The sequence below is a fragment of the Rhinolophus hipposideros genome (genome assembly GCF_964194185.1).
Source record: "Rhinolophus hipposideros genome assembly, chromosome: 19".
NCBI lineage: Eukaryota > Metazoa > Chordata > Mammalia > Chiroptera > Rhinolophidae > Rhinolophus > Rhinolophus hipposideros.
Genome location: NC_138065.1, coordinates 36381420 through 36405538, shown reverse-complemented (window position 1 = coordinate 36405538; position 24119 = coordinate 36381420). Strand labels below are relative to the sequence as shown.

The following is a 24119-nucleotide window of genomic DNA, read 5'->3' as shown; positions in this document are numbered from 1 at the left end:
TACCAGCATATGGGGGAATGCTCAATGGATCCTTAGGGGGTTCACTCTGGATTCTTGGAAGATATATGTGCCTCAACTATCTTATTTAAGAATATAATGACATATTTTGAACAATAATCTGCAGTACATGTTATTTCTTTCACAAGATTGATTTAAAGATGCTATTGTTGCATAAATTCTCAGAGGGAATACAGGGAACAGAAAGGGGGCACATCTAACCTTTCTATTGCTATACTTGAACATACATGGAAAGTTCTCTCATGGGGCCTGTGCCTTTTTAAGCCCTGCACAGTTAAAATATAGCACTAGTGAAATAGATAAATAACATATATAAATAAAACCAATACTAACTGGAAAAGAACCTAATGAATTATTTCAGCCAGGCTCTGTGCTTTCATGTATTTCCCCATCACCAAAGGGAATGGGGATAGAAAGAATTCTTTCTTCCGGTACAAGGTGATTTTATTTTTCCTTCACTTCTGGACCAAAGAGGAGCCGAAGTGCGACAGAGATGTTGCGTTAGTTGAGAGTCCAAAGCAAACACAGTGACAAACATTTTCAAAGTAGGCAGAATAGGTGGTACTCTGATTGAATATGGCAGGTCATTAGGAACGTGTAAAAACTGCCCCCACCCGCATTTACCAATGTGAGTAAGGGATATAACAAGCTTTGATACATTGATTTATTTTTTAACTGAAATGAATGCGGCCCATTTGAGAATGTTCAGGTGGGCAGGACATTGAGCTATTATTCCTCTGTTTTCCTTTGGGTGGTCCAGCCTTGGAACACAATGCAACGAGTGTCCCAGGAGTGACTGAGCTTGTGCTGGGGATTCCTATGGCCACCGTTTTTGATCCCTTACTCAACAGCAGGCGCTGCCCAAGTGCTTGTCCCTTCTTGACTAAATTTGAGTGTCTCTCTGGAGACCATTCATTCCCCCTGGATTCCTTTTTTTTGGAGGGGTGTGGAGGTGGGAGGTCGGACGGGGAACTGCAGCTGCCGTTAAGGCCTCGGGTGCTTTCCAGAAACAAGAACTCTGGCACTTAAAATGAATTTATTGAAATTCTAGATCGAAAGTCTAGTTTAAACCTCTAGACCTGAATACAGTGGAGAGGTTCCGAAGAAAAGCCTTGAGAGCCACGGGGTTGCATGAGGGAGGAAAAGAGGACATTCGGTCTTCGGGGAGACCGCTTCCCGGTCTGGACAGGGATCCACTCGCCGGACGACAGAGCCCTCACAATGAAAACCGGCTGTTCTGCCCGGAAAGGGGCTCTCAATGTGGACCAAAGCGCCCCTCGCGTGGTGTAAGCGCTGTGCTCCTTCCTAGACCCTTCTGAGCGGCCCTCTCCCGCCCTGCTGGCCTCGGCGAGGTCCCGGCCTGCGGGGTCGTAGGCGCGCGAGGCGGCGGGGAGAGCGGGCCGAGCGGGCCGAGCGGCGGCGCCCTCATTAGAGGGCGCTCTGGGGGCGGCTCCGCCGCAGTCCTGACTCCCTCCGTTTCCTCCCCGCCTCCCCGCTCCTCCCCGCCAGAGCCGGCGACCGCCGCCGGGCCCTGGGGACCGAGTCTCCGTGCCGCCGGGGACGCGCGCGGGCCGCGCCGCAGCCGGAGCGGGGCCAGGCCCCGCCGCCGCCTCCTTCCGCCGGCCCCGCCGCCGGCCATGCATTCTTCCGGCTCCTCCGGCTCCGGTAGCCTGGGCCGGAGCCCGGCCAGCCCGAGGTAACCCCCGGCTCCGGCGGGCGCAGGCCGCGGGGCTGCGGCGGAGCCGAGCCGGGGGAGGCGCTGGGGGGCGGGGAAGCGGTGTCGTCGTCGTGCCTCCCGGGAGGCGGCGGCGGCGGCGGCACGAGGGAGCAGGGCGCGGTAGGCCCCGAGGAGGAGGCGGGGGCGCGGGGCGTCCGCCCGCCTCCCGGGACCCGCCCCAGTGACAGGTCCGGCCTCTGAGTCCCCGCCGTCCCTCTGTCCGCAGGCAGCCGCGCGGGGAGTAGGGCGCCCGTTCGCGCCGTGTCTCGGCCGCCGCCGCGTCCATGACCGCCACCCCTCGGCCGGGGACACCCGCCGCCGCGCAGCCCCGCGCCCCGGGCCGCCGGCCCCGGCCCCGCTCGCCCCCGCGCTCCACCGCCCGCGCCCGCCGAGGTGAGCCCGGCGCGCGGGCCGAGACCGCCGCCCCGACCCTGTCCACGCCCGCGGAAACCGCTGCGGCTCCTCCCGCCCCCGGAGCGCTGGAGTCGCCTGTGCTTCCTCGCTTCTTCCGTCACGCCAGGCTCCCCGGTCCTCTGGTCGGAGACGTGATTCCCTCCATCGCCGGCCCCCGTGCTTTGACCTCCTTCTGGCTTTTGCTCCCTTCCCCCTCCCCCTTTCGCCTTAGTGTCCCCTACTCTTCTTCCTCTCCCCTTTCTGCCCCTTTCCTAGGCCCCTCTCTTTTCTCTCTTAAAAAAGGGGAAACCCTAACCCCCCAAGTGAACATGTTTAGTGTAACTCTTCGCTCATGCTAGCCACCTATGGAAGGAATGAATCAACACGCCGGAATGGTGGTGGCGAGGGTACCGGGTTCACAGTATCTGGGGAGTCGGATCGAGAGGTCCCCGTTTCAGCTTCTTGTCCCTGGTGTCGGCAGTGTGCAGATACTGAGGGTGACCGAAGCAAGTGGGTCTCTTTTTCTTCCTTCAAGTGCAACAGCAGACTGCAGTGAGACGCGGTGCGGGGACGGCCACCGAGTAGTTAGTGGGAATAGCATTATCATTTGCTAAATATATTATGACATACCCTGTGCCTCTGTGAACAGCTCCCTTGACCTTGTGCGGCTCCTCCTCCCTCGCTCTCTGTCCCCCTCTGGAATTTCCCGGAGAGATCACCGAGGTACTACACCGGGAAGGCTTAGACTCGGGTTTTGTGTGTGTGTGTGTGTGTGTGTGTGTGTGTGTGTGCGTGCGTGCTGGAGATGATTTCCATGTCGGTAACTATTTAGATGTGTGTAATGCGTTTTCCTTTTTAAATGAATTTTCCTTTCGCCTCAGAAAGACAGGACGAACTCCAATGTGAGAATGGCCGTGACTTTGGAAGAAGCGCCGTCGCTGGTCTGGATCTTGGTGAAAGCCCTGCTGAGGTTTGCCTTCATGGTCGCCAACAACGTGTTTGCAATCCCAGCCTACATCTGCTATGTGATTGTGCTTCAGCCCCTTCGAATGCTGGACAGTAAGCGCTTCTGGTATATTGAAGGACTCATGTATAAATGGCTTTTAGGAATGGTGGCTTCTTGGGGATGGTATGCTGGATATACAGGTAAGCGCGAGAGCACTTTTGTTTCATGCATAAGACCAAATCTGTAATGTTATGTTTAAGTCAGGAGCCATGATGAAATATATATTTATACTTTTGAGTTGACGATGCTTTTAGGCTTTGACTTCTTGAAAACATAAATAGAAAACAAGGCCATTGAGTTTTTCGTTAGAATCTCAATTAAGGATGATAGTTTCAGAATTACAGTTTCATAATTATATATTGGTAATTGTTTTCAATAATGTGTTTTAAATGTGATTGACATTTAGTAAGACCAGTCTGCAAAAGCTCTGCTAGAGAAACAGGACTGGGTTATATGGGGCTTGAGGTCTTATAAAATGAAGAAGTAAGATATTGAGCCCATAAACATGGGGAATTTCGAAAAAGGACTGAGCCCTATTTGTGTCAAAATAGTTTATAAGTTTTTTAATTTAATGTACTGTTGTACTGTTAACATTTTAAGCCAAACTGAAAATGGCTTTCCTTTTTTATGTATGTTTCTTTTGATTACTAGAATCTTTCTATCTCAAATCTGTATTAGAATATTAAATATAAAAAGTAGGTTTTATCCATGGTAAGCTATTTTATCTTCTGAGTGTCTTTAAGTACACTGTTATGTCTCCCTTTAACTTGCGTATTGGGAAGCAGGAGTAAGGCTATTCCAAAGTGGACTTTTAGAGGGCTACATGAGAAGTAGTGTTTCTTTTTTGTTTTGAACCCTTGTGTGCCTTGAGAACTTGTGCCTCTGCTATGAAAATTCTGGACTGTGTATTATACTTATTTGACTTTTCCCCCCTGAGGATTAGGATGATGAAAAAAGCAGTGAGGTTTCTAGCACTTGTCTGAAGATATTGAGACTTTTATCCTAGAATTTTATAACTGATAGGCGTCTTAGAGATCGTGCTGTACATGCTGCAGTCAGTGAGTCTGTAGTTCGTAGCTTGGAAGAGTGAGGCGGGTACTCTCAGGGTGGAACAGCATGGCAGTTCCCCATTTTAAATCCTCTGTCTCCCTCTTTCTTGTCCAGGCTGCATCTGCAGATTTTATCTGTACACAGAAAAGGACTGACAGCACCCAGGTGTTACGGAGTCTGACAGACTTGCTAGGTCAGAGAGCTCTCAGATGAAGCCTTTTCTCCTGGCAATGCCATTTATTGTTCTGCAAGACTGGAAGCCCCTGGGTACTGTACACATTGCTTCCTTGTCATGTAGGTCTTGTTGATATCTCAGTGCTTTTTGGATACAGTAGCTTCTAGTCCTCTTTTAGGCCCTCGTGGTAGCAGTAGTGGTGGTAGAGAAAAAGAAGTTCTCATCTGTGGTGCTGAATTCTTACCTGAATTGCACTGCTGTTTTAGAATTGCTTTGCTCTGTTTGGGCTTCCCCAAATATGCTGTGTGGTATGAGTGGCTTTGTTCTTTGTACAGTATACTTACGTTTGCTTGTTTTAGATGAGCCCATAGGACTTTGAGATACAAGTTTTAGAAATTCATTCTCCTTAAACACGATGAAATTACCGAAATGTTTGTGCTTGGATGTGTGTGAGGTACATTTGCATACAAAGTGAGAAGCTGAAAAAATTAATTTGGCATTGACCTTGAGATTATAAGGAGTGCAATTATAAGTGCTGCTTGAAGTGAAAGTTAGTTATCTATGGCCACAGCATGGCTGCAGTGTATTTTTAAGCATATTTTCTTGGGGCGTCTCTTCCCTGTTGATTGTAGAACTGCACAGTTTCGTTTGCCACCTGCTTGGAAAGTGGTCTTGGCAAGGATCTGCATATTTTAGTCTCTCTGAAGCATCTGCTCTCTTTAGGCTACTGCGTTTTGACCATGTGATCAGTTCATCTCATTCAAGCATAGAATATTTTAGTGTGTTTATTTTACATGGTATTTCTATAAGTAGAATACTTTCAGAGGATCTAGTCATGGTCTGATCATACCAGAACACAGTTAAGAGCTCAAACAAATGTGTGAATGACTTTTGTTGAAAGCCACCACTGGATCTAAAGAAGTAGGGGTTGGTGAGCAAATGTACCCATAAAAGCATCTAAGAGGTTATATTAGCCTTTGTATGGATTTATGTGTTTCATTTTTTCCCTTTGTATCAGGAGGATGAGCATAAGGTTTTTTTTTCCCTTTCTCTATGCTTAAGTTTCACAGATGGAAAATTGAACATTGCCAAAGGAATTCTCAGCAGATCTAATCTGTTCATGTTTTAGAATAAAAATTGCCAAACTTTGTTGAAAACCACTTCCTAGGAAAAATCTTAAGTATTAATTAATTAAATATTAATTAGGAGGCTGGAAAGTGAATGTTGGTGTAGAATATCATTTTTTCAAAATGTGGCATTCAGTCCAAGACAAGTCAATTACACAGCTCTGCTTCTGAGAACTTACGTTAATTATTCTACGCTGCCCGGTATGGTAGTTTCTAGTCTATGTGGCTATTTAAATTTAAATTAATTAAAATGAAATAAAATTTAAAATTCAGTTTCTCAGTCACACCAACCACATTTCAAGTGCTCTATACTAGGTGGCTAGTGGCTACTTTATTGCATAGTACAGGCATAGAACACATCCGTCATCACAGAAAGTTCTGTTGGACAGAGCTGATAAATAGTAAGTATGGCTTTCTCCTTTTTCTTAGGAAAAATGCAGCATTTTATCTTTATAAAAAGAATATTTTTTAAAACATAGTTCTAAACAGATATCTTTTAGGGAAGACAGGAAGATTTATTTAAGTTTTATAAAATTGTCTTCTAATTTCAGGCAAACGTCACAAAAATTAGTCCTTTAATCTCAGACATGGGCCTCATGAGAATGGAGAATAGTGAGGCTAGTAAGCCCGAGAACTTGAATGAATATTCCTGTACTTAATTTGCCTTCTCAGAGGTGGAGTATGGCCTGTGGACAGAGAAGATGGAAAGGGGTTTTCTGGTCTTTCTGTTGGTTTCTTACTATTTACCAGCTCTTTACATCATGTGGGGACACATTTCTTGAAAGAACTCTGAGAACATTTCCTTTAGTGGGAAGTGCTGTAGAAACATCTCACGTTGAGGAAGAGTTGTACACTGCCTTTGCTCTGATATTTCAAGGGCACACCAAAAGAGAGATTCCGGCTCAGTTAATGATCTACTTCTGCTTTATTCAGAGCTGGGATAAATCAGTACAGTCCCTCCCTCCAATTTAAATGAAGATTGGCAAATTTCAGAGAGATTTTTTGTTTAGAAATAAAATGTTTATTTAAAATAGTTTCTTTTGATTTTCATTCACTTATTTTAATAAATTCATTGTTCCACTCAGAAACACTTAATTAAAGTCTCTTACACAAAGTCATTTAAAAAAGTATTCATTGTAAATGGGGGCACCAGAATTTCTATGTAGGATGGCAGTCTTTGGGGCCAAAGTTTAACTGAAAGGGAGCTGGAGTGTCAGGGAACTGCCACCAAACTGATTTTGCTTAACAAATGCTATTTCCCTTAGATTGGGTATTCACTTGGGTGGCTTTAGGGAAAGCTGATGGAGATTAGGTTTAGCTTCCTCCCACTCCCCAAGGGACAGCTGTCATGGCTCTATGTTAGTCTTTGTGGGTTATTTGATTATTTGATAGTGTTTTTTACTGGGATGCAAATTCATTGGGTGAGAAAAAATACTAGGAATTATATCTGACCTTGAAATTCTAGAGAAATTTTTTTAAGTTTATCTTCTATGCAGCGTTTTCCCACTTCTGTCATAAACTAATTTAGTGTGTCAAGATGAACGTTTTTAAAAAGTGAGATAGAATAGAATTAAATACAAAAGATCAGAAATGTGGGTACCTATACCGAGTAGTGTTACAGAATGCGTTTTTTACTGTGAGCCCTGTCAACATTTGAAAGGCATTGTTCTAGTGGAAAGAGCACTGCAATTTACAACTCTGGGAATCAGATGTCTTGATCTAGCTTTAACTTTGGCATATCTACTCACTCGTGGGGGCGAAATCCTTACTTGCTCTGTGCCTACTGTGCTGTGAGCTCTTTACAGATAGAGATGTGTCTTCTTTTATTCCTGTAGAGACAAGTTCATTGCCTGATGCTCTCAGAGTGTTCCATAGCATCTGAAGTACTTTTTGAATGATCCCTTCTTTCTTGGTCTCAGCTAAGGTGCCTTAGCTACTTACCTCCCTGAAAGGTCTGATATCAAGGGCATTGCGATCCACAAAATAGAAACTCTGAACTGGATCATGTTTTTCTCACACATACATATGCACACACACATGCACACACACACATACACACATACATACAAATACATATCCTATAGTACCACATTTGTTAACACACCTTTCTTGAGCTTCTGTTATGTGTGGGAACAGGTACCCTGGAGGGGCTGAGATGCACAAGACGTAATCGCTGACTTTAAGGAGTTCACAGCAGCCTTGGTGGGGAAGACAGTGCACCAACAATGAAAACATCCTGGTATAATGCTCTCATGGAGATGTACCTGGATAAAAGAGGAAGAGCTCCTGCTCTCCCATCAGTGGTAGGTGGTAGCAGAGAGGGAATAGGGAACTTAGGAAGGAGATGTTTTAAATTCCTTTATTTTTTCCTGTAGGGAACTATTTCTCTGTGGGGCTATCATCAAGAATTATAATAGATTTAAAAGACTTAATGTGTCAGTTGAAATTTATATCTTTGTGATGATATTAGCTAACATTTATTGAAATATAAACCAAGTAGTATTCTAAGTGTTTTAGTCATTTAATGCTCACAACAATCTTATCTGGTTGATTTTATTATTATCGTCCCTCCTTCTGTTACTGATGTTGAAATTGAAACACAGGTTTCACAGTTACTTCGCTTTAAGCATTAACTGAGTTGACGTTACAGGTCTATTTTTGTATTTAAAGAGCTATTATTGATCTTTATACAATATTCCTAGAGTTTTTCTTGATTTTTATTACCCACATGTTCTTTCTGAGTCATGAAATCTCTTTCCAAAGCTACAACTCTTTAACACCTGAAAGCAATATCATAGTTTTGATGTCTGCAAGAGGTTAAAAATATTCTGTTGCTGCTACGGAAGTATTTTAGTATACTGTAAATTTCATAAAAATCCTACTTCCTTAAGTCTCTACTCTTACAGAGAACAGCAGTTCAGGTGGAATTTTAGTTTTTGGGTGCTTTACAGTAGATTGTCATCCAAGTGAAGAGTTACTGTATGATGTTAGGTCGACAACTAATCTTGACATAAATCCAGCTGAGGAGTTTTCATTCAGTACGTTGTTTTGATTTTTCATATGGAAAATATATCATTCAAGTTAAATATTATAAATGCTTTAAACTCAGCAGTCTGGTGGTACTGCAAATTTGATACCTAGTCTTATTTCAAAGATCATAAATAATTGAGTAATTTATTTTAAATAGCTTTTCTTTTGGAAATATATAAAGTATATTCATTCATGCATACATACTCACATGCACCATTACAGAAGCACGTGAAGTGGTATTTGTAGTGTTTGTAGTACTTCAGACTTCAGATTCTGGAATCAGACCAGGTGAAACAATTCCTACTTTCTTTTTGTTTACATTTGCCTAGTATATCTTTGCCCAGTATATCTTTGCCCGTCCTTTTGTTTTTAAACTTTTTAAATGATTTTGATTTAGATGTGTTTCTAATAATCAACATAGAGTTAGGTTTTGCTTTATAAGTCAATTTGAAAATCTTTTAATATGAGTTAAATCTGTTTACATTTATTGACACATTAGATATGTTTTGTCTGTGCTCTGGTCATTGTATTTTATGTTTTCTATTTTTATATATATAAATTTTAAGTCTTTCACTGTGTAGTCTGTTTTTCTTTGCTTTTTTGTTCTGATATTTGGCAAGGCTTTTATTTTTGTCTTCCTGTTACTTTATACAATATTCTTAGTTCTCTATTGATAGTAAGTAACTATTAATTGTCTTTCTATGAACAAAGGTAAAATTCTTCTTAAATCCTCCATTTTTCTCTTTTCTCCATCACTCAATTTTAGTCAATATTGTTTATTGACAGTAATGATTGCATTTGTACTTTTATGTATGCTTATACCTCTTCTACTTGCTTTGTGAGCTTTTAAGGCTATCCATTTATTCCCAGCTATTATCTCAGGGTAATCAGTAAGCTCATTATTCTTCCCGTTCACTTTCTCCCTTCTCCCAAATTTTATTATTTGCTTTGATACTTTATTAAGGCCTATAATATTTATGTCCTATTTCATCACCCTTGTTTCCTTCTGTTTTAGTCTTACTTCTTCAGTTAAATATATATGGTGCTCCCCCAAGCACTTTTGCTGAAATTTTTTCCAATCATCCTATGGTTGGCTGAAGTTTATCCTCTAGTAGTTTCTCAATAAGGAATCATGAGAACAACATGGGAATATCATTCTTACAACATTTTTACAACTTCTTTTTGTTGCTTTATACTTGAAGGATAGCTTAGCAGGTAATAAAATCCTTGGCTTTTTCTTTCTTACACATGTTGTAAAGATGTCATTTGGCATTAAATGTTGCTGTGGAGATGTGTGAAGTCAGCTTGAATTTTTTTCCCATTATTTATCATATGATCTCTTTTTTTTTGCCTGTCTACCCAAAGGATTTTCTCTTTGTTTCTAATATTTAGTAACTTTACAAGGATATGGTGGTGTAGGACATGATAGCACATGTATGCCCTTTTAATTATGTAGATTCAAATCTATTTTTATTTCAGAGAAGTTTTCTTTATATCTGTAAATATTTATTTTGTTTGATTGTTGTGGGGTTTTTGTGTTGTTTTTTTTGGTGATTCTAAATGTATGTGTATTGGATATCCCTTTGTACGAGTATCTCTCTCAATCATTTTCTCTTTAATCCTTTTAAACACTTTCCATTTGTTTGTTTCTGTCTTTAATGTCTCTTACTATGTCTTTTGCAATGTTTCTTCTATTTGTTCTCCTTTCAGTTTCTTCATCATTTCTCTTGCGATTTTTTTATTCTTGTTTCTTTCCTGAGTTCTGCTAGTGCGTGTTTTCTCTATTCCTGTTGTGTACACATTTCTTTCTTAAGTTCTTATATATATGCTTTGTAATCTTCCTAGTGGTGGTGACTTCATTGATTTTCTTAGATTCATGCAAGAATATTTAGTTACAATTTTTATCTTTATTGTAATATTTTTCTAGTAAGCATTCCTTGACAGTTGGTACATTATACTACTCATTTCTACTATTTTTCTTATAGTATCTCTAAGTCAATGCTGTGCCAGCTACCTTTTTATTCCCTGTAATTTAATGAATTGGATTTTCCTCTGTCAGTTATTTGTAGGAGGTGTGGGTGGGGTCAGGGTCGATTTCCAGATTTTTGCCTCCCCGAGAGTCTTTTTTAAATATGGTACGTGGCTGTGTTTCTCTGTGTTGCCACCAGTCCTCAGTTTCTCCAAACCAGACTTAGTCTAAAAGGCTTTTTGACACCAATGCTAGACTTCCCACCACTTTGTAGCTGTGACTGGAGGGACATAGCCCCAGCATACCAATATAAACTCCTTTCTTTGAGGAAGTGCATTTTTGCTGTTGCTTTCTGAGATCTGCCAGAAAGCATGTCACACCTTCTATCTCTATCTCACATTACATGTCACACCTTTATCTCTACTCTCTACTCCCAACATAGATTCTGCCTGATATCATCCTTGTTTGATCTCAGCCCTGATCTCATGTATTTTGGAGTTTTATATTTTTTTGTTTTCTCTTAGGTTTGCTGAAAAAGGAGTTTTGTGAGGTTTTTCTCTTTCTCTTTGTTGCTGTGTATTTGTATTATCCAGGAAGATTTATGTCTATAACTTTACCACGTTCATACCAGAAAATGCAACAAAAGATTTTTATTCAACTATGTACTAATAATTATAATTCAGATAGCTCTGTCACCATTCTACTGTACTACCACTTGATTATCATAAAATGGAGGCCAGTTTACCTCCTAATTAATTTTCTTTAAGGTCTGTCCAAAAGCAAGAAATAGCCTCCTCAACTTTTTTTTCCTCCTGGTGATTGCCAAACTGTTTTGATTCTTGGACTACTTATCTTATCAGTGGAGTATAGTTAACACATCCACTCTATTTCCACTTGGCTACAGTAAGAAAATGTCACCAAAATGAATGGAACAATTGAGTTACCTTTGATACTTCAGTAAGGAATATAAATGAAATGTCCTAACAGTATTAATACTGCTCTCTAGGGTCTGGTCTGTGGACCACCTTGAAAACTTTAAGGATGACCAGTGCCCCCCAAACTTTGATAAATGTATTTGTGTGTGTGTGTATAATACATCCATTTATATATATAAAGTGTATATATATATATCAAGTATATATAGAACGTGTTATATATAATGTAACTATATATTGTAGTATATTTATAGTTTATTTGTCATAAACTAGTTTCAAGAGTTTCTTTTTAGAGTTTGCAGACTAGTGGCCATATTCACCAGCTTACGTGCTTTATTTGGCCTTTATACTATCCCAACTTTTTAAAAAATTACTTGCCAACATTTCAAAATTAGGGAGATTTCACAAAACATAAAAAATAAAGCCAAGATTTTGGGCTCTTAAAAATAAGAAATCTTGCCATGCTGGGCCCTCATTTCCCTCTGCACCAGTTTGCTGGAGGTAAGTGATGTCTGCCTCCATTATGTGGTGCTCTTGCTCTCCAGTTCACCCCAGATCCCACTTCTTCCTTGTCTTACCTGGTTCTGCTTTGCTCGCTTACATTACCTGCCTGGGCCCCAGAGGCTTAGGTGATATCCATTAAAAAAAGAATTCAAATAACAATTAGTAGTCTATTCCTTTTAGGCATGTAATAGTTTTGCATTTATAAGCCATAGTGCCTATACAGTAATGAATTCTACCATTAAAAACTGAAAATTTCTTAGTGGCCTCAATGACTGATTCATATAGCAGAGGCATGTGATGGGAACTGAAAAATGAAGTGCCATTAGTAAGAACTGTGGTCATAAGGTTTTTCAAGTGTCATGTACCATATTACTAACCTAGTGAAATGTTTCCTCTTTGTGCACTCATTAATTAGTAGAATGTCTCATTTCTTTTTATAAACAAAATCATGTAAAAATCTAGGTTATTAAAAATTAGTTATTTCTCTTTGCTTTTCATAGTTTTAAATATGAAAGATACAGCAAGTCTAGTTGATTTGTTCCTTTAAATTGTAGTACAAATAATTTAAAAATAGTATTTTAAAAAGCATGCCTAAATTTTAGTTATATTTAGTTTTGGTTATGCTTTTTCTTAAGTCTTAATTAGAGCTTTTCAAGTTTTGCTAGCAAATTACCTTTCCTAAACATTTTTTATCTCATTAAATTTTAAGAAACATTATGAATCATATGTGTAAGATACATTTTGCATATGCAATTAATTAGAAGTTAGCATTATTTGACACTTTAAGGGGAAAAAAATCTGTAAATTTAAATACATCAAAAAGTTTCTGACCTCTATCCTCCAGGACACAGGGAGCGTCTCCTCTCTGGTGCCAGGACTGCTGTTGGGCCTGCAGGGTCCTGGGAAAGCAGGTAGTCTGCTGCAAGCCAAGGAGGAAACCAGGGCCTCAGCACCTGCCTGTCCTTTCTCCCAGGCCTCGCTCTAGGCATTTCATTCACCTACATAAGCAGAAAAATGAGGTATTAGGATGACCCTGACGTTTCTGGCCTGGCCTCTCCCCGCTGTGGGCACCTGGTATCGCTGGAGCTACAGGTTTCCTAATCTCATCCTCTCTTTGCCAGTTCTCAGGGTGTAGGTTTCAGCTTTAGACCATTTGACTAGCTGCCACTGGACGAGTGGTTCTCAAAGTGGAGTCCCTGGGCCAGACGCATGAACACCCCCTAGGAGCTTATTAGAAAAGCAAATTCTCAAGGCGCCCTCCCCATCTAAAAAAAAAAAAAAAAAAAAAAAAAGTTTCTGAATCATCAAAAGACTAAGCTATGATCAGTATAGCTTTAGTGTTAAGAATTTATGTATATTTAAATAGAAATATAATTCACATACCATAAAATTTACTATATTAAAATGTACAATCCAGTGGTTTTTAGTATATTCGTAAGTCACAAGATTGTACAAACATCCCCACTGACTAGTTTCAGAATGTTTCCTCACCCCCAAAAGAAACCACAAACCCATAAGCAGTCACTACCCATTTCTTTTTCCCTTCAACCCTGGTAGCCATTAATCTATGCTCTGTCTTTATGGATTTGCCTATTCTAGACATTTCATATAAACAGAATCGTATATGTAGTCTTTTATGTCTGGTTTCTTTCACTTAGCATAATGTTTTCGATATTTGTCTATATTGTAACATGTATCAGTACTTCATTCCTTTGTATGACTGAATAGTATTCCATTGTATGGATAGACCACACTTTGTTTATATATTCATTAGCTGATGAACATTTGGTTTGTTTTCATATTTTGGTTGTTGTGAATAATTCTGCTATGAATATTCATGCACAAGTTTCTGTGAGAACATACGTTTTTAATTCTCTTGGACTTTGGAGTCAATTTGCTGGGTCATGTGATAATTCTATGTTTAACTTTTTAAGGAACTGCCAAACTGTTGTCCATAGCAGCTGTCCCATTGTACATTCCCACCCGCAATGCAGAAGAGTTCCAATTTCTCCACATCCTCACTAATACTCTTTTCTGGGGTTTTGTTGTTGCTGTTTTGTTTTAATTTGGCCATCCTAGTGGATGTGAAGTGGTAGCTAATTGCAGTTTAGATTTGCATTTTCCTAATGACTAATGATGTTGAACATCTTTTCTTGTGTTTATTAGCCATTTGTATGTCTTTGGAGAAATGTCTATTCAAATCCTTTGCCCATGAAATTGGGTTGTCTTTTTATTGTTGAGTTCTAAGATTCTTTTCTATATTCTGTATTCTATACCCTATTTTTTTCATTGGTTGCTTGTGCTTTTGCTGTCACATGTTAGAAACCATTGCCTAATCCAAGGTCATGAAGATTTACACCTATGTTTTCTTTTTGGAGTTTAACTTTTATATTTAGGTCTTTGGTCCATTTTTCTATATGGTGTAGGCTAGGAGTCCAAACTTCATTCTTTTGCATGTGGATATCCAATTGTCCTAGCATTGTTTATTGAAAAAACTATTCTTTCCACATTAAATGATTTTTGCACCCTCGTTGAAAATCATTTGGCCATATGGGTTTATTTCTGGACTCTCAATTCTATTCCATTGATGTGTATGTCTCTCTTTATGCCAGTACCACACTGTCTTTAATTACTATAGTTTTGTGATAAGTTTTGTGTGTTAAGTATATTTGTATTTAATTGTTTAAAAAGTCACAATTCCTTTTATGTATTATGACTTCAGTAATAATAATAAGTTCACGAATCAGAAATCCTAATTTAACACTGTCTTGAATTTTAAAGTTTCAAGGCAAATAGTGGTGTTTCTTTTTCAATTACAGTTGGCATTCAATATTGTTAGTTTCAGGTGTACAACATAGGGGTTAGACATGAATAGTGTTTTTCAAAAATTAATATTCATAATTGGGTTAAATGACCCCTTCCTACCTCTGTGTTGAAGAAATGCTTATTAGTTATGTGTTTCACTAAAAATTGTTAGAAATCTTGTTATTAAGAATAAAATATGTATTTACTGTTTGCTTTCTCAAGGAAACATTAGTTGTAGAAGTATTTTGATGACTGATCAAATATTTACTGACTGCCTATTGCCAGTTAGCAAAGTTATTTGTAAAATGCTGTGCTAGAGTGTGTGATTTAGATTAATTCCTATCAAAAGTAGTTTTTATTTTGATGGATGATTTTGGGAATAGTTAAGTTTACTATGAACTGTGTGTCCAAAATGGATCTGCAAAATGTTTTCTGAAAAATGGAGATCAACATGCACATTTTCCTCTGATATGATGGTTTCATTTTAAAAAGTTAATTGAGTGAGGTCCTTGCAGAGAAGAAAATTAACTGGAAGCTAAATTTTGTAGAAAAAAGTATAGATTACATGGATAAGGAACAAGGGTGTCATTTTGAATGAGAATCGCAGGCTATTTTTTATGGGTGGGACAGAATTGGTTTTTGTATAAGAGAGACTGAAGTAGGCATTTTAAAACTGAAATTGTCTTCTAAAGCCATTTTAAACCTGAGATACTTGTATATGGCTGTTGTATTTTTAGCAAAGAATAGATATTGCTAAATAAGTACTATATTAGAGATAGCATGATGTACTAAAAAAAGAAAAATGACTTCTGAGTATGAGTTTGGGTCCTGCCACCACCACTTGGTAGTTGTGCAACTTTGAGCTAGTTACTTAACTTCTTTGAACCTCAGTTTCATCATCTATAAAAATGGAGGTTATGATATTTATTTCTTGTGAAGCTTAAGTGTAAAGTGAATAGCATGGTGTTTGGTATTCTATAAATAAGTATTATTATTATATTAATGCCTAGGAAAACAACCAAGATAACCTTTTGGGGAAAGATATGTCTAAATGAATAAAAGCTAACTTATGGATACCTTTAGAAACATTTGAGGATACTCAAGCTTAGCTAATAGTACAGCTCAATTCAGTTTTTGTTTTAATCAATAGATAATAGTTTATGGTTACTTAAGCCATAGTGTAACTAAAATATTAACTAAATGTACATAAATTTTATATTTATAAAATATGAAATGCTTTGAAGCAATTTATGTTTAACTGTCTTCTGATTGATTCAGTCATCTATCCTAATGAGAAATATTTGAGTGTCTGCTCTGTCAGGCCCTGTGCTAGTGGTGGGAGAACAGTGGCAAATAAAACAGCACAGCTCCTCTTCTTCTGCAGTTGACTGTTTTGTGTGGGGAGACAACAAGACTCACGCGAGAACGACACAATCACACTGTGAGAAGAGCTGCAAAGAACAAGTATAGAGGCTATGAGAGTAAGGAACAGGGGCTTCCTCTGGAGTTGAGTGGTGTCAGGGAAGAATGGCCTCCTTGAGAAAGTGGTATTGAGACTGAGACCTGAGGAATGAGTAGGAGGTGGCCTGGTGGTGCTGAGGGAGCTGTGGCATGTACAGGAGACGAAAAGTGTTTGTCATGTTTGAGGAACAAAGGGAAGGCCAGATTGGCTGCAGCAGGGAGTGAATGACAGGGAGAGGAGTAGGGGTGGTCGTGGTGGGGAGTTGACGAGGCCAAATCCATTGAGGCCTCGTAGTGCCTGTTAAGGATTTTGAAATTTATCCAGAGAGGAAACTATGGTAGGATTTTAAATAAGGGGATGGTGAAATCAGATTCATATTTGTAATTCTGTACTCTGCCGGCTGTGTGGAAATGGATCAGAGAACGGAGAGTGTGCAGGGGATACCCTCTGGCAGACCCTCACCTTATCCAGGTGAGTAATAGTTGCTTGGTCTCGGGGTGATGGCAGTGGAGATGGAAAGAAGTGAACTAATTGGAGAGTTTTTATACGTGGAAAATTGTCAGGACTTGCCGAGAGATTGGACGTAGAGGATGCAATAGAAGGGCAGGTGACAGAGGTGAGCATAACATTTCTGGTACGAGCTGCTGCGTGGTTAGGGACGCTCAGAGAAGGAGCAACATTGAGAAGAAAGATAAAAACTTAGCATAGGGTAGGTGAGAAGTATCCAAGTGGAGCTGTGAAGTAAATATAGGCTTATGGACAGGCAATCTGGAACTCAGAAGAGCGGTAAATTACCAATGGTGTTTAAAGCCATTGGAGATGGATGAAGTCAGCTAGCGAGATTTTAAGTACTGCGTGATTAGAGGCCCGGGATCAAACTCCGAGAATGCCAACAGTTAGAAGTTATGGAGAGAAGGATGCCCAACGGACTGTGGTGTAAGAAGTCCACAGTGTGTGAGGCAGGGGCCTGAGGAATGCTGTTCAGAGTTTATATTTTGTTAGATGCGAACTGATTTATTCTTTCATTGCATTTGGCAAGAGCAGCTTCATCGAGGTGGTAGAAGTGGAAACTAGATTGGAGTGGGTTGGAGATAATGATAAATGGGAGGAGATAAAATGCAAACATGAATGTATGACTTTCCAGAAGTTTTGTTACCAGAGAGTAGGCCCTTCTCGGTGCAGTGTCCAGGTTTTTGGCGTCTCGAGCAAAGAATTGAACAAGACGCCGAGGTAAAGTAGTGAACAAGGAGTTTATTAGAAGAGATAATATACTCCAAAGAAATAGGAGCGGACCCGAGCAGCAGACAATGGCTCAAGGGCCCAAGGTGGCATTATTAAAGAGAAAAGGTACACTCCAAAGAGTTTGGAGCGGGAGCAAAAGAAGAGGCTCAAAAGGCTCAAAGGCCCTGACTGGCGAGGACTTGGGGTTTTTAATCCTTTTCTCTCTAGGGGCTGTACCTTTCCAGGTATGGGACCACTTGATTGACAACTGTGATTGACAAGAGGCTATTACTTCATCTTTTTAGACTGAGCATGTTCCTTCCCAGAATTCAGTTTGTTATATTAATGAACTTCCAGGCGTATGCATGATATTATAATGATGGTATGATAAGGCCCAGCTGAAATGAAGGCCATTGTGGCCTTTACTGTGCAGGTGTGAGTGACTGGTCTAATCCAGTCAGGTATTTTGTACCCATTTGTTCCTCATAGGGGTAGGTAGAGGGGAGATCTTTTTGGCGGTCGCATTCTGTGGGTTGTGCAGGAATGCAGAGACCCGATGCCTAGCTCTAACTGCCTGCCTTGTTCTCCCTTTGAGAGATGTGATCCCCATAAAATGCCTCTGGGAAATTGAGGGACAGGTCTGCTTTTCTGTATCTGCTTCCTGCTGGGCAGGGGTATAGAGCTGTCCCTACCTATTGGGGGATTCATGGAACTCTCGCCCTATCTGATCTTAGATGAGAGGAAGGGGTTCAAGATCCGCCTGGAAGACCGCATTGGCTTCATTAGTTGCGACTAGCAATGTAGCTGGGGTATCCTATGTAGCTCCAAGCCCCCTAAATTAGGAAAAAATAGACTTTAATTAATAAATCCGCTAGCTCTGTAGAGCCTGTGGCCATTCAACGAGTCATTCAGGTGGGTGTCAATTGTCCAGGAGCTGGGCCCAGAATGGATTGGAAAGAATTTTGGGTTCAATGATTACAATCCACAAGTATAATGGCCTGGGGGAATGTTAAAACTTATTTGGTCTCTGGGATGGAATTATCCAAGAGTTAGGTCCCGAATGGCTTGGGGGATGTTGGGAAGTATTCAGGCTACAGCAATCTTTAATCTAGGATTCAGAAACTGATTAGAAGAATAATCAAAGCCCGGGGCTAAGGAGCTAAGAAACTAGGGAAAAGGAAAGTTAAAATTTCTATAGTGAGGGGGCTCTCCCATATCTGTTTGGCTCTGAAAGAGTAGAGTGTGATAGTTGCAGGAGAGAAATCGGGTCAAGAGTGGGATTTTTCATTTTTTTATTTTTAAGGTGGAAAAGTAGATTTTGACCCACTTAGAGTTGTACCTGATGAAACCAGGGTCACTTACTTACATGGCTAATGTATTTAAATAGGAAAACTATTCTTAGAGAAGATTGAATGATAGAACATTTATCAGGGCATGATACATGGAAGGCACTTCATGTTGGTCTCGTAGTGAGGCAGGCAGTGGGGCAGCGCCTCCAATTTTTGGTTCTGTTCTGAGCTCTTATTTAGTTAAGACTGCTCCCCCTCAGTCCCTCTGCATTTTCTCACTGCTATTCTTCTTCTCCCTAAGATCTCTTCTTCCATTTCTTTGCAAATCTCTGCCTACTTAGCTAACCCACTGACATCCTTCTCCACTCCTGCAATTTCCATTCTTTCCTTCTTGCTGAACCTCTTTGGCATCTGCTCTTTACCGTGTTCCTAACATTTGGGCTGAGATTTCCAGTAGTGCTTCAGAGTTCTCTCAGGGGTCAATAATCTATACACATATTATTAGGAGCCATCTGTAGATGAATAAATAATGTCTTGTAGATATGTGTTAATATTTTTCAATATATGTAGCTGCTGTTTTTATTAATAAGAAATCCTTTAAAAGCATTATAGACTATATAGTTGCTTTTTGTTATGGCTATTTTCATTCAATGCTAAAAGAACCACTATCATAGATACCAATCACATATTTGGACATGGAAAAGGCTGTTCCTACTTGAAATGGTTAGGACTCGGTGCTTTACTACTGCATAAAACCTTCAGAATTTCACTTTGTTTTTCCCTTTTGTTCACCTTTGCTGTTCCTGTCTCTTTAACTAACTTGTCAGTTGCTTAAAGGCAGGAGTTGTGGTTTCCGTTTATACCTTTCTGCAGTGGTTGGCAGGCTACTGCCCTTGGGCCAAATCCAGCCCACTGCCTGTTTGTTTTGTAAATCCTCTCCAGCTCTGGAGGTTCTTACAGATCACCATTTTCCATCGACCTGGTGATGGGAAACACTAACTTTGAATCCCAATTAAGTGAAATGTCACCCCTCCCAGGAAAGAATTCCATTCATCTCTTTAGTAGATGTTCCTTGCAAAAAGTTGTACACTGGTTCTCCCTTCTCCACAGTTTTGCTTTCATGGTTTCAGGTACTCGCTGTCAACCGCAATCTGAAAATATTAAATGGAAAATTCCAGAAATAACTAGTTCATAAGTTTTCAGTTGCACACTATTCTAAGTAATGTGATGAAATCTTGCACCTTCCCGCTCTATCCCTTTTGTAGTGTATGTCATCCCTTTGTCCAGCGCATCCAAACTGTATATGCCACCTGCCAGTTGGTCACTGAGCCATCTCAGCTTCGGATTCACCGTCATCATCGTCTCCTAGTGCTTGTTTTCAGATCATCCTGATTTTACTTAATAAATGGCCCCAAAGATATTCACATAGCTTTTATAACAGTATATTGTTATAATTGTTCTATTTTATTATTAGTTATTGTTAATCTCGTACTGTGCCTAATTTATAAATTAAGCTTTATCATAGTTATGTATGTATAGGAAAAAACAGTCTGTAGAGAGAGTTTGGATCTTGGAATGTATCCCCCATGGATGAGGGGGAAACTACTGTATTCAGCTATTTTTATATTTTGAATTTTGTCAATAAAAAATTTGTGGAAATTTGTTGGAAAACAAATTTGTTATGTAAATACTTATAGTCTGTAAATGTCCTCAAGTTTGCCTTTTGGCCTGCATGGCCTAAAATTTTTACTACCTGACCCTTTATAAAAAAAGTTTACTGACCCCTACCTTATAGTAGTCGTTCCCAAATTTGTCTGCGCATCTGAATTATCAGAGTAGCTTTAAATATATATATGAATTCTTCTACCCTGGAGATTCATCCAGATGGAGCCTGGGAACTTATATTTTTAACAAGCTATTTAGTTGATTGGGAATCACAGCCCTTTAATGCATTCATAGGGTGAATGCAAGAGATAAGGCAGTGAATTTTGGATTAGATGTCAGAAGACAGCTTATTATTTTCATATTTCAACATTTACCAGCTATGGGACCTTATCCAAGTGACGACTTGTTCTGCAGGTTATTTAACAAAAATTCTAGTTCCTTTGCTTATAGACAGTTTTGCTTTATGTTCTACAACGGTAGTTCTTTACCTTTTGGGGTTCATAAGGACAGGACCTCGTTTGAGAATCTGATGAAAGTTATGGGCCTTCCCCTCAGGAAAGTGTACTTGTGTAATTTCCTCTGGCGGCCGTAACAAATTACTACAGAAGTATTTAAAACAACAGAAATTTATTCTCTCACGTTTCTGGAGGCTAGAAGTTCAAGTCAAGGTGTCAGCAGGGCTGTACTCCCAGGAGGCTTCAGAGGGAGCTTCCTGCCTCTGCCAGCTTTTGGTAGCCGTTGGCGTTCCTGGGCTTGTGCCCATGTCACTCCAGTCTGCCTCCAGGTTCATATTGTCCCTTCCCTATGCTTATTCTCTGTGTCTCTCATAAGGACACCAGGCGTTGACTTAGGGCCCTGCTGGGTCATTCAGAATAAGCTCCTGCTCTCAGGCTCCTTAATTTAATCACATCTTTTTCCATCTAAAGTAACATTCACAGGTTCCAGGGATTTGACGTGGATGTCTTATGGGGTGGAGGTGAAGGCACATTTGGGGGCTTACCACATACCTTTGCACGTGCTGACAGTTTTACAAACAAGGGGTTCACAACTCTCTGAAGTTCATATATGGCCCCCATGACCTCGAGGATTGATCCCCATGCTCAGTGAGAAGATGGTTTCACCTACAGTGCATTCTAATTATGTAGTCTCTTTATTCTCACCTCTTGTCTCATGTTCTTACGTTCATCATCCTATTAATATTATACCATTCTTGAAACCATGTTCTTATGACCTTAAATACTTTTAATTTATAGTTTGCTTTCTGAGTTAGTTTCTCGGATTCCTTCAGGAACTGTTTATCTTCTGATAAGACTTACTGTTAAAAGAAAATAAAAGCCTCTCCTAATCCTTTTTAGTTAATTTTGCAGCAAGGAGACTAACTTCTGTGCGAACCAGACAACCAATAATGCCTCTAGTGAGAAGAGCAACTTACCTCAATTGAGTACCTGATGTGCCAGGCCTTTTAGCAAGTGCTTCCATGTGGCTTCTCACTCCATACTGAAACAGTCCTCAGAGAAGGAGTATCAACCCCATTGTACAAGTAAGAAAATGAAGACTTGTGAAAGTCAGGTCATTTGGGTGATAGACCTTTGGTGGGTGACAGAGTTAGCACGGGACAGAGCTGGCCTTTGAATGAAAGTCTCCTGCTCTGAAGCCCACACTGTTTTCATTAGGCCCTGAAAGCATAGCACACTTTCCTTCCAGTAATAGTTAGTAATCTAATCAGACAGGGGCTGTCTATGCTTTGGCTTCAGGGGTCAACAGACCAGGATTTCAGTCAGATTTGTGGTGCTTATTTACAGTATTACCTTGCACAATGTCTTCTCTGATCTTGAGCTTTCAGTAAGACGAATATCTCACTTCGGTGCCTAATAGTGCTACATGAACAATGGAGAGAATATGAATGAAAGCTCTTCGAAATAGGACAATTTACTGTGTAATACAATTTATTAGTGTCTCATTTGATTATATTCTTAGCACTATTTTTTTTTTTTTTTTTTTTTTTTTACTATCCTAGATTTGGAAGTTTGGGAATATGGTCAAGCCTCAAACCAGAGGCTATTTTAGCTGCAACTGTGAATTTCTTTGCTTAAGGCCCCTTGGGCATTTGGCTGAATGCTTTCTGCTCTTTCATTTTAAGGGACATCCCCAAGTTTGTCTCGCTTGGCTTCACTTAGTATCTACGTTCATGGTAACTTTCTGAGCAGTTGTCTTTCAGGTCAGGTTTTAACTCCTCTCATTGCCCACATTGCCATGGGTTTGGTTGGTGGCCTGGGACTGGAGACTCTTCCTCTTTTCTCTATTCTCCTCCCCCAGTTTCTTCACACCCTCATTCATCTGTAGATACCCAAAGCTGATATACCATCTCTCTAGTTTTACCTCACTAATTGCTATTGCCTTCTATCTTTGCTCTTGACTTCTAGGATATAAAGATACTAAAGGCATTCTTGTCTTTTAAAAACATACCCTCCCATTTAACAAACTGCAATTCTCCCTCATCCCCACAGCTCAGCCCAGCCGTCCATCCCGGGTATTGTCAGTTCCTTTTACCTCCTGGCTTCCTGTGGTTTATAAGGTAATATGCAGAATTCTGGTGCTCTAGTAGCTTGGTCCAAGCCTACTTCTTCAGCCGTGTCCTTTGCTTCTCCTTTCCTTTATTCTTCTTGTCACAGTGCAGGACGTCTTTTCTATCAAGAGCTAGTCCCTTTGTTTGGATTCCATTCCTTCTTGCTTGCTCAGGAACCTTCCTCCATTGTTAATCTCCTCCTTATTTAGCTTTCATTAAAACTCTCACATTTCCAATTACTCTTAAAAAATCGGTGGGTATGGTAACCTGGGTCCACATTCCCAGATACCAGCAAGAGACTGGAGGTGATTAGTCGCTGCTCTTTGAGGTGGGGCACGCACTCTCTATTTTAACACAGTTCAGCTGCTCCCTACTGTCACGTAGGAAACCCACTTCCCTCACTTCTGTCACCTGCCGGGTAACACAAAAGGAATTTTGTACTTCCTGGCCTAAATTCTAGTATCCGGTTTTCTAAAGTACCTCTGTTATCTGGGCTTGTATTTAGAGTTTTAACCTTATTTCTCATTCTTTCCAGGACTGTCTGTTCCAGAAGGTCTCTATCCAGGCCACATTCCCCCATGTCTTTGGTTCCCTAGCTCACAATGATTTCTTCTTTCCCTACCTCTGTGATACATATTTTCATGTGTAATGCATTATTCTCCAATTTGTCTTTAATCCTAATAAGTGAGCAAACTTGATGGCGGGAATCATATTACATCAATTGAAAAGTTTATCTGGAAGAAAATGTACCTTTTAAAAAACTGAAATCATAAGGCCCAGCAAGATGCTGGCATAGTAATAGGCACATTAGAGCCGAAAATGGCGAATAACAGCGGATTCACAATTCAGTCTCAGGCTTACTCCAGGGCATACGTCTGTATACACTGCAAAGTGGTCACCCCCAAAGGCTAGTTACCATCCATTGCCATGCAGTTGACCCATTCACCCTCTGTTCTCTGTATCTATAAGTTAGTTTCTGTTTTATTTTGTGCGTTTTTGTTTTTTGTTTTTAAATACCAGTTAATTACTGGTTATTACCGTTGCCTTTCCTGCTCTTCCTTAATTCATGCTTTGCAGTCAGGGGTGATTTTGATTTTATTGGTATTTGGAATCGGAAAGTATTTCTGAAGCTTTCTAGCAGGTGGCTAGAGTGGAAGCAAGAAGACTTGGTAGGAGGTCACTGGAGA

General features: G+C 40.2%; 1 protein-coding gene across 1 annotated transcript in view; it reads left to right on the top strand.

Moving 5' to 3' along the window:
• The first annotated feature begins 1516 nt into the window (after positions 1 to 1516).
• Positions 1517 to 24119, top strand: part of LPGAT1 (lysophosphatidylglycerol acyltransferase 1) — a 70395-nt gene continuing 47792 nt past the window's right edge. Inside the window, 4 exon segments of the mRNA XM_081025860.1 lie at positions 1517 to 1714; positions 1962 to 2103; positions 2105 to 2128; positions 3010 to 3274. Coding sequence (XP_080881986.1) covers positions 2020 to 2103; positions 2105 to 2128; positions 3010 to 3274 — 373 coding nt within the window. The 5' untranslated portion in view covers positions 1517 to 1714; positions 1962 to 2019.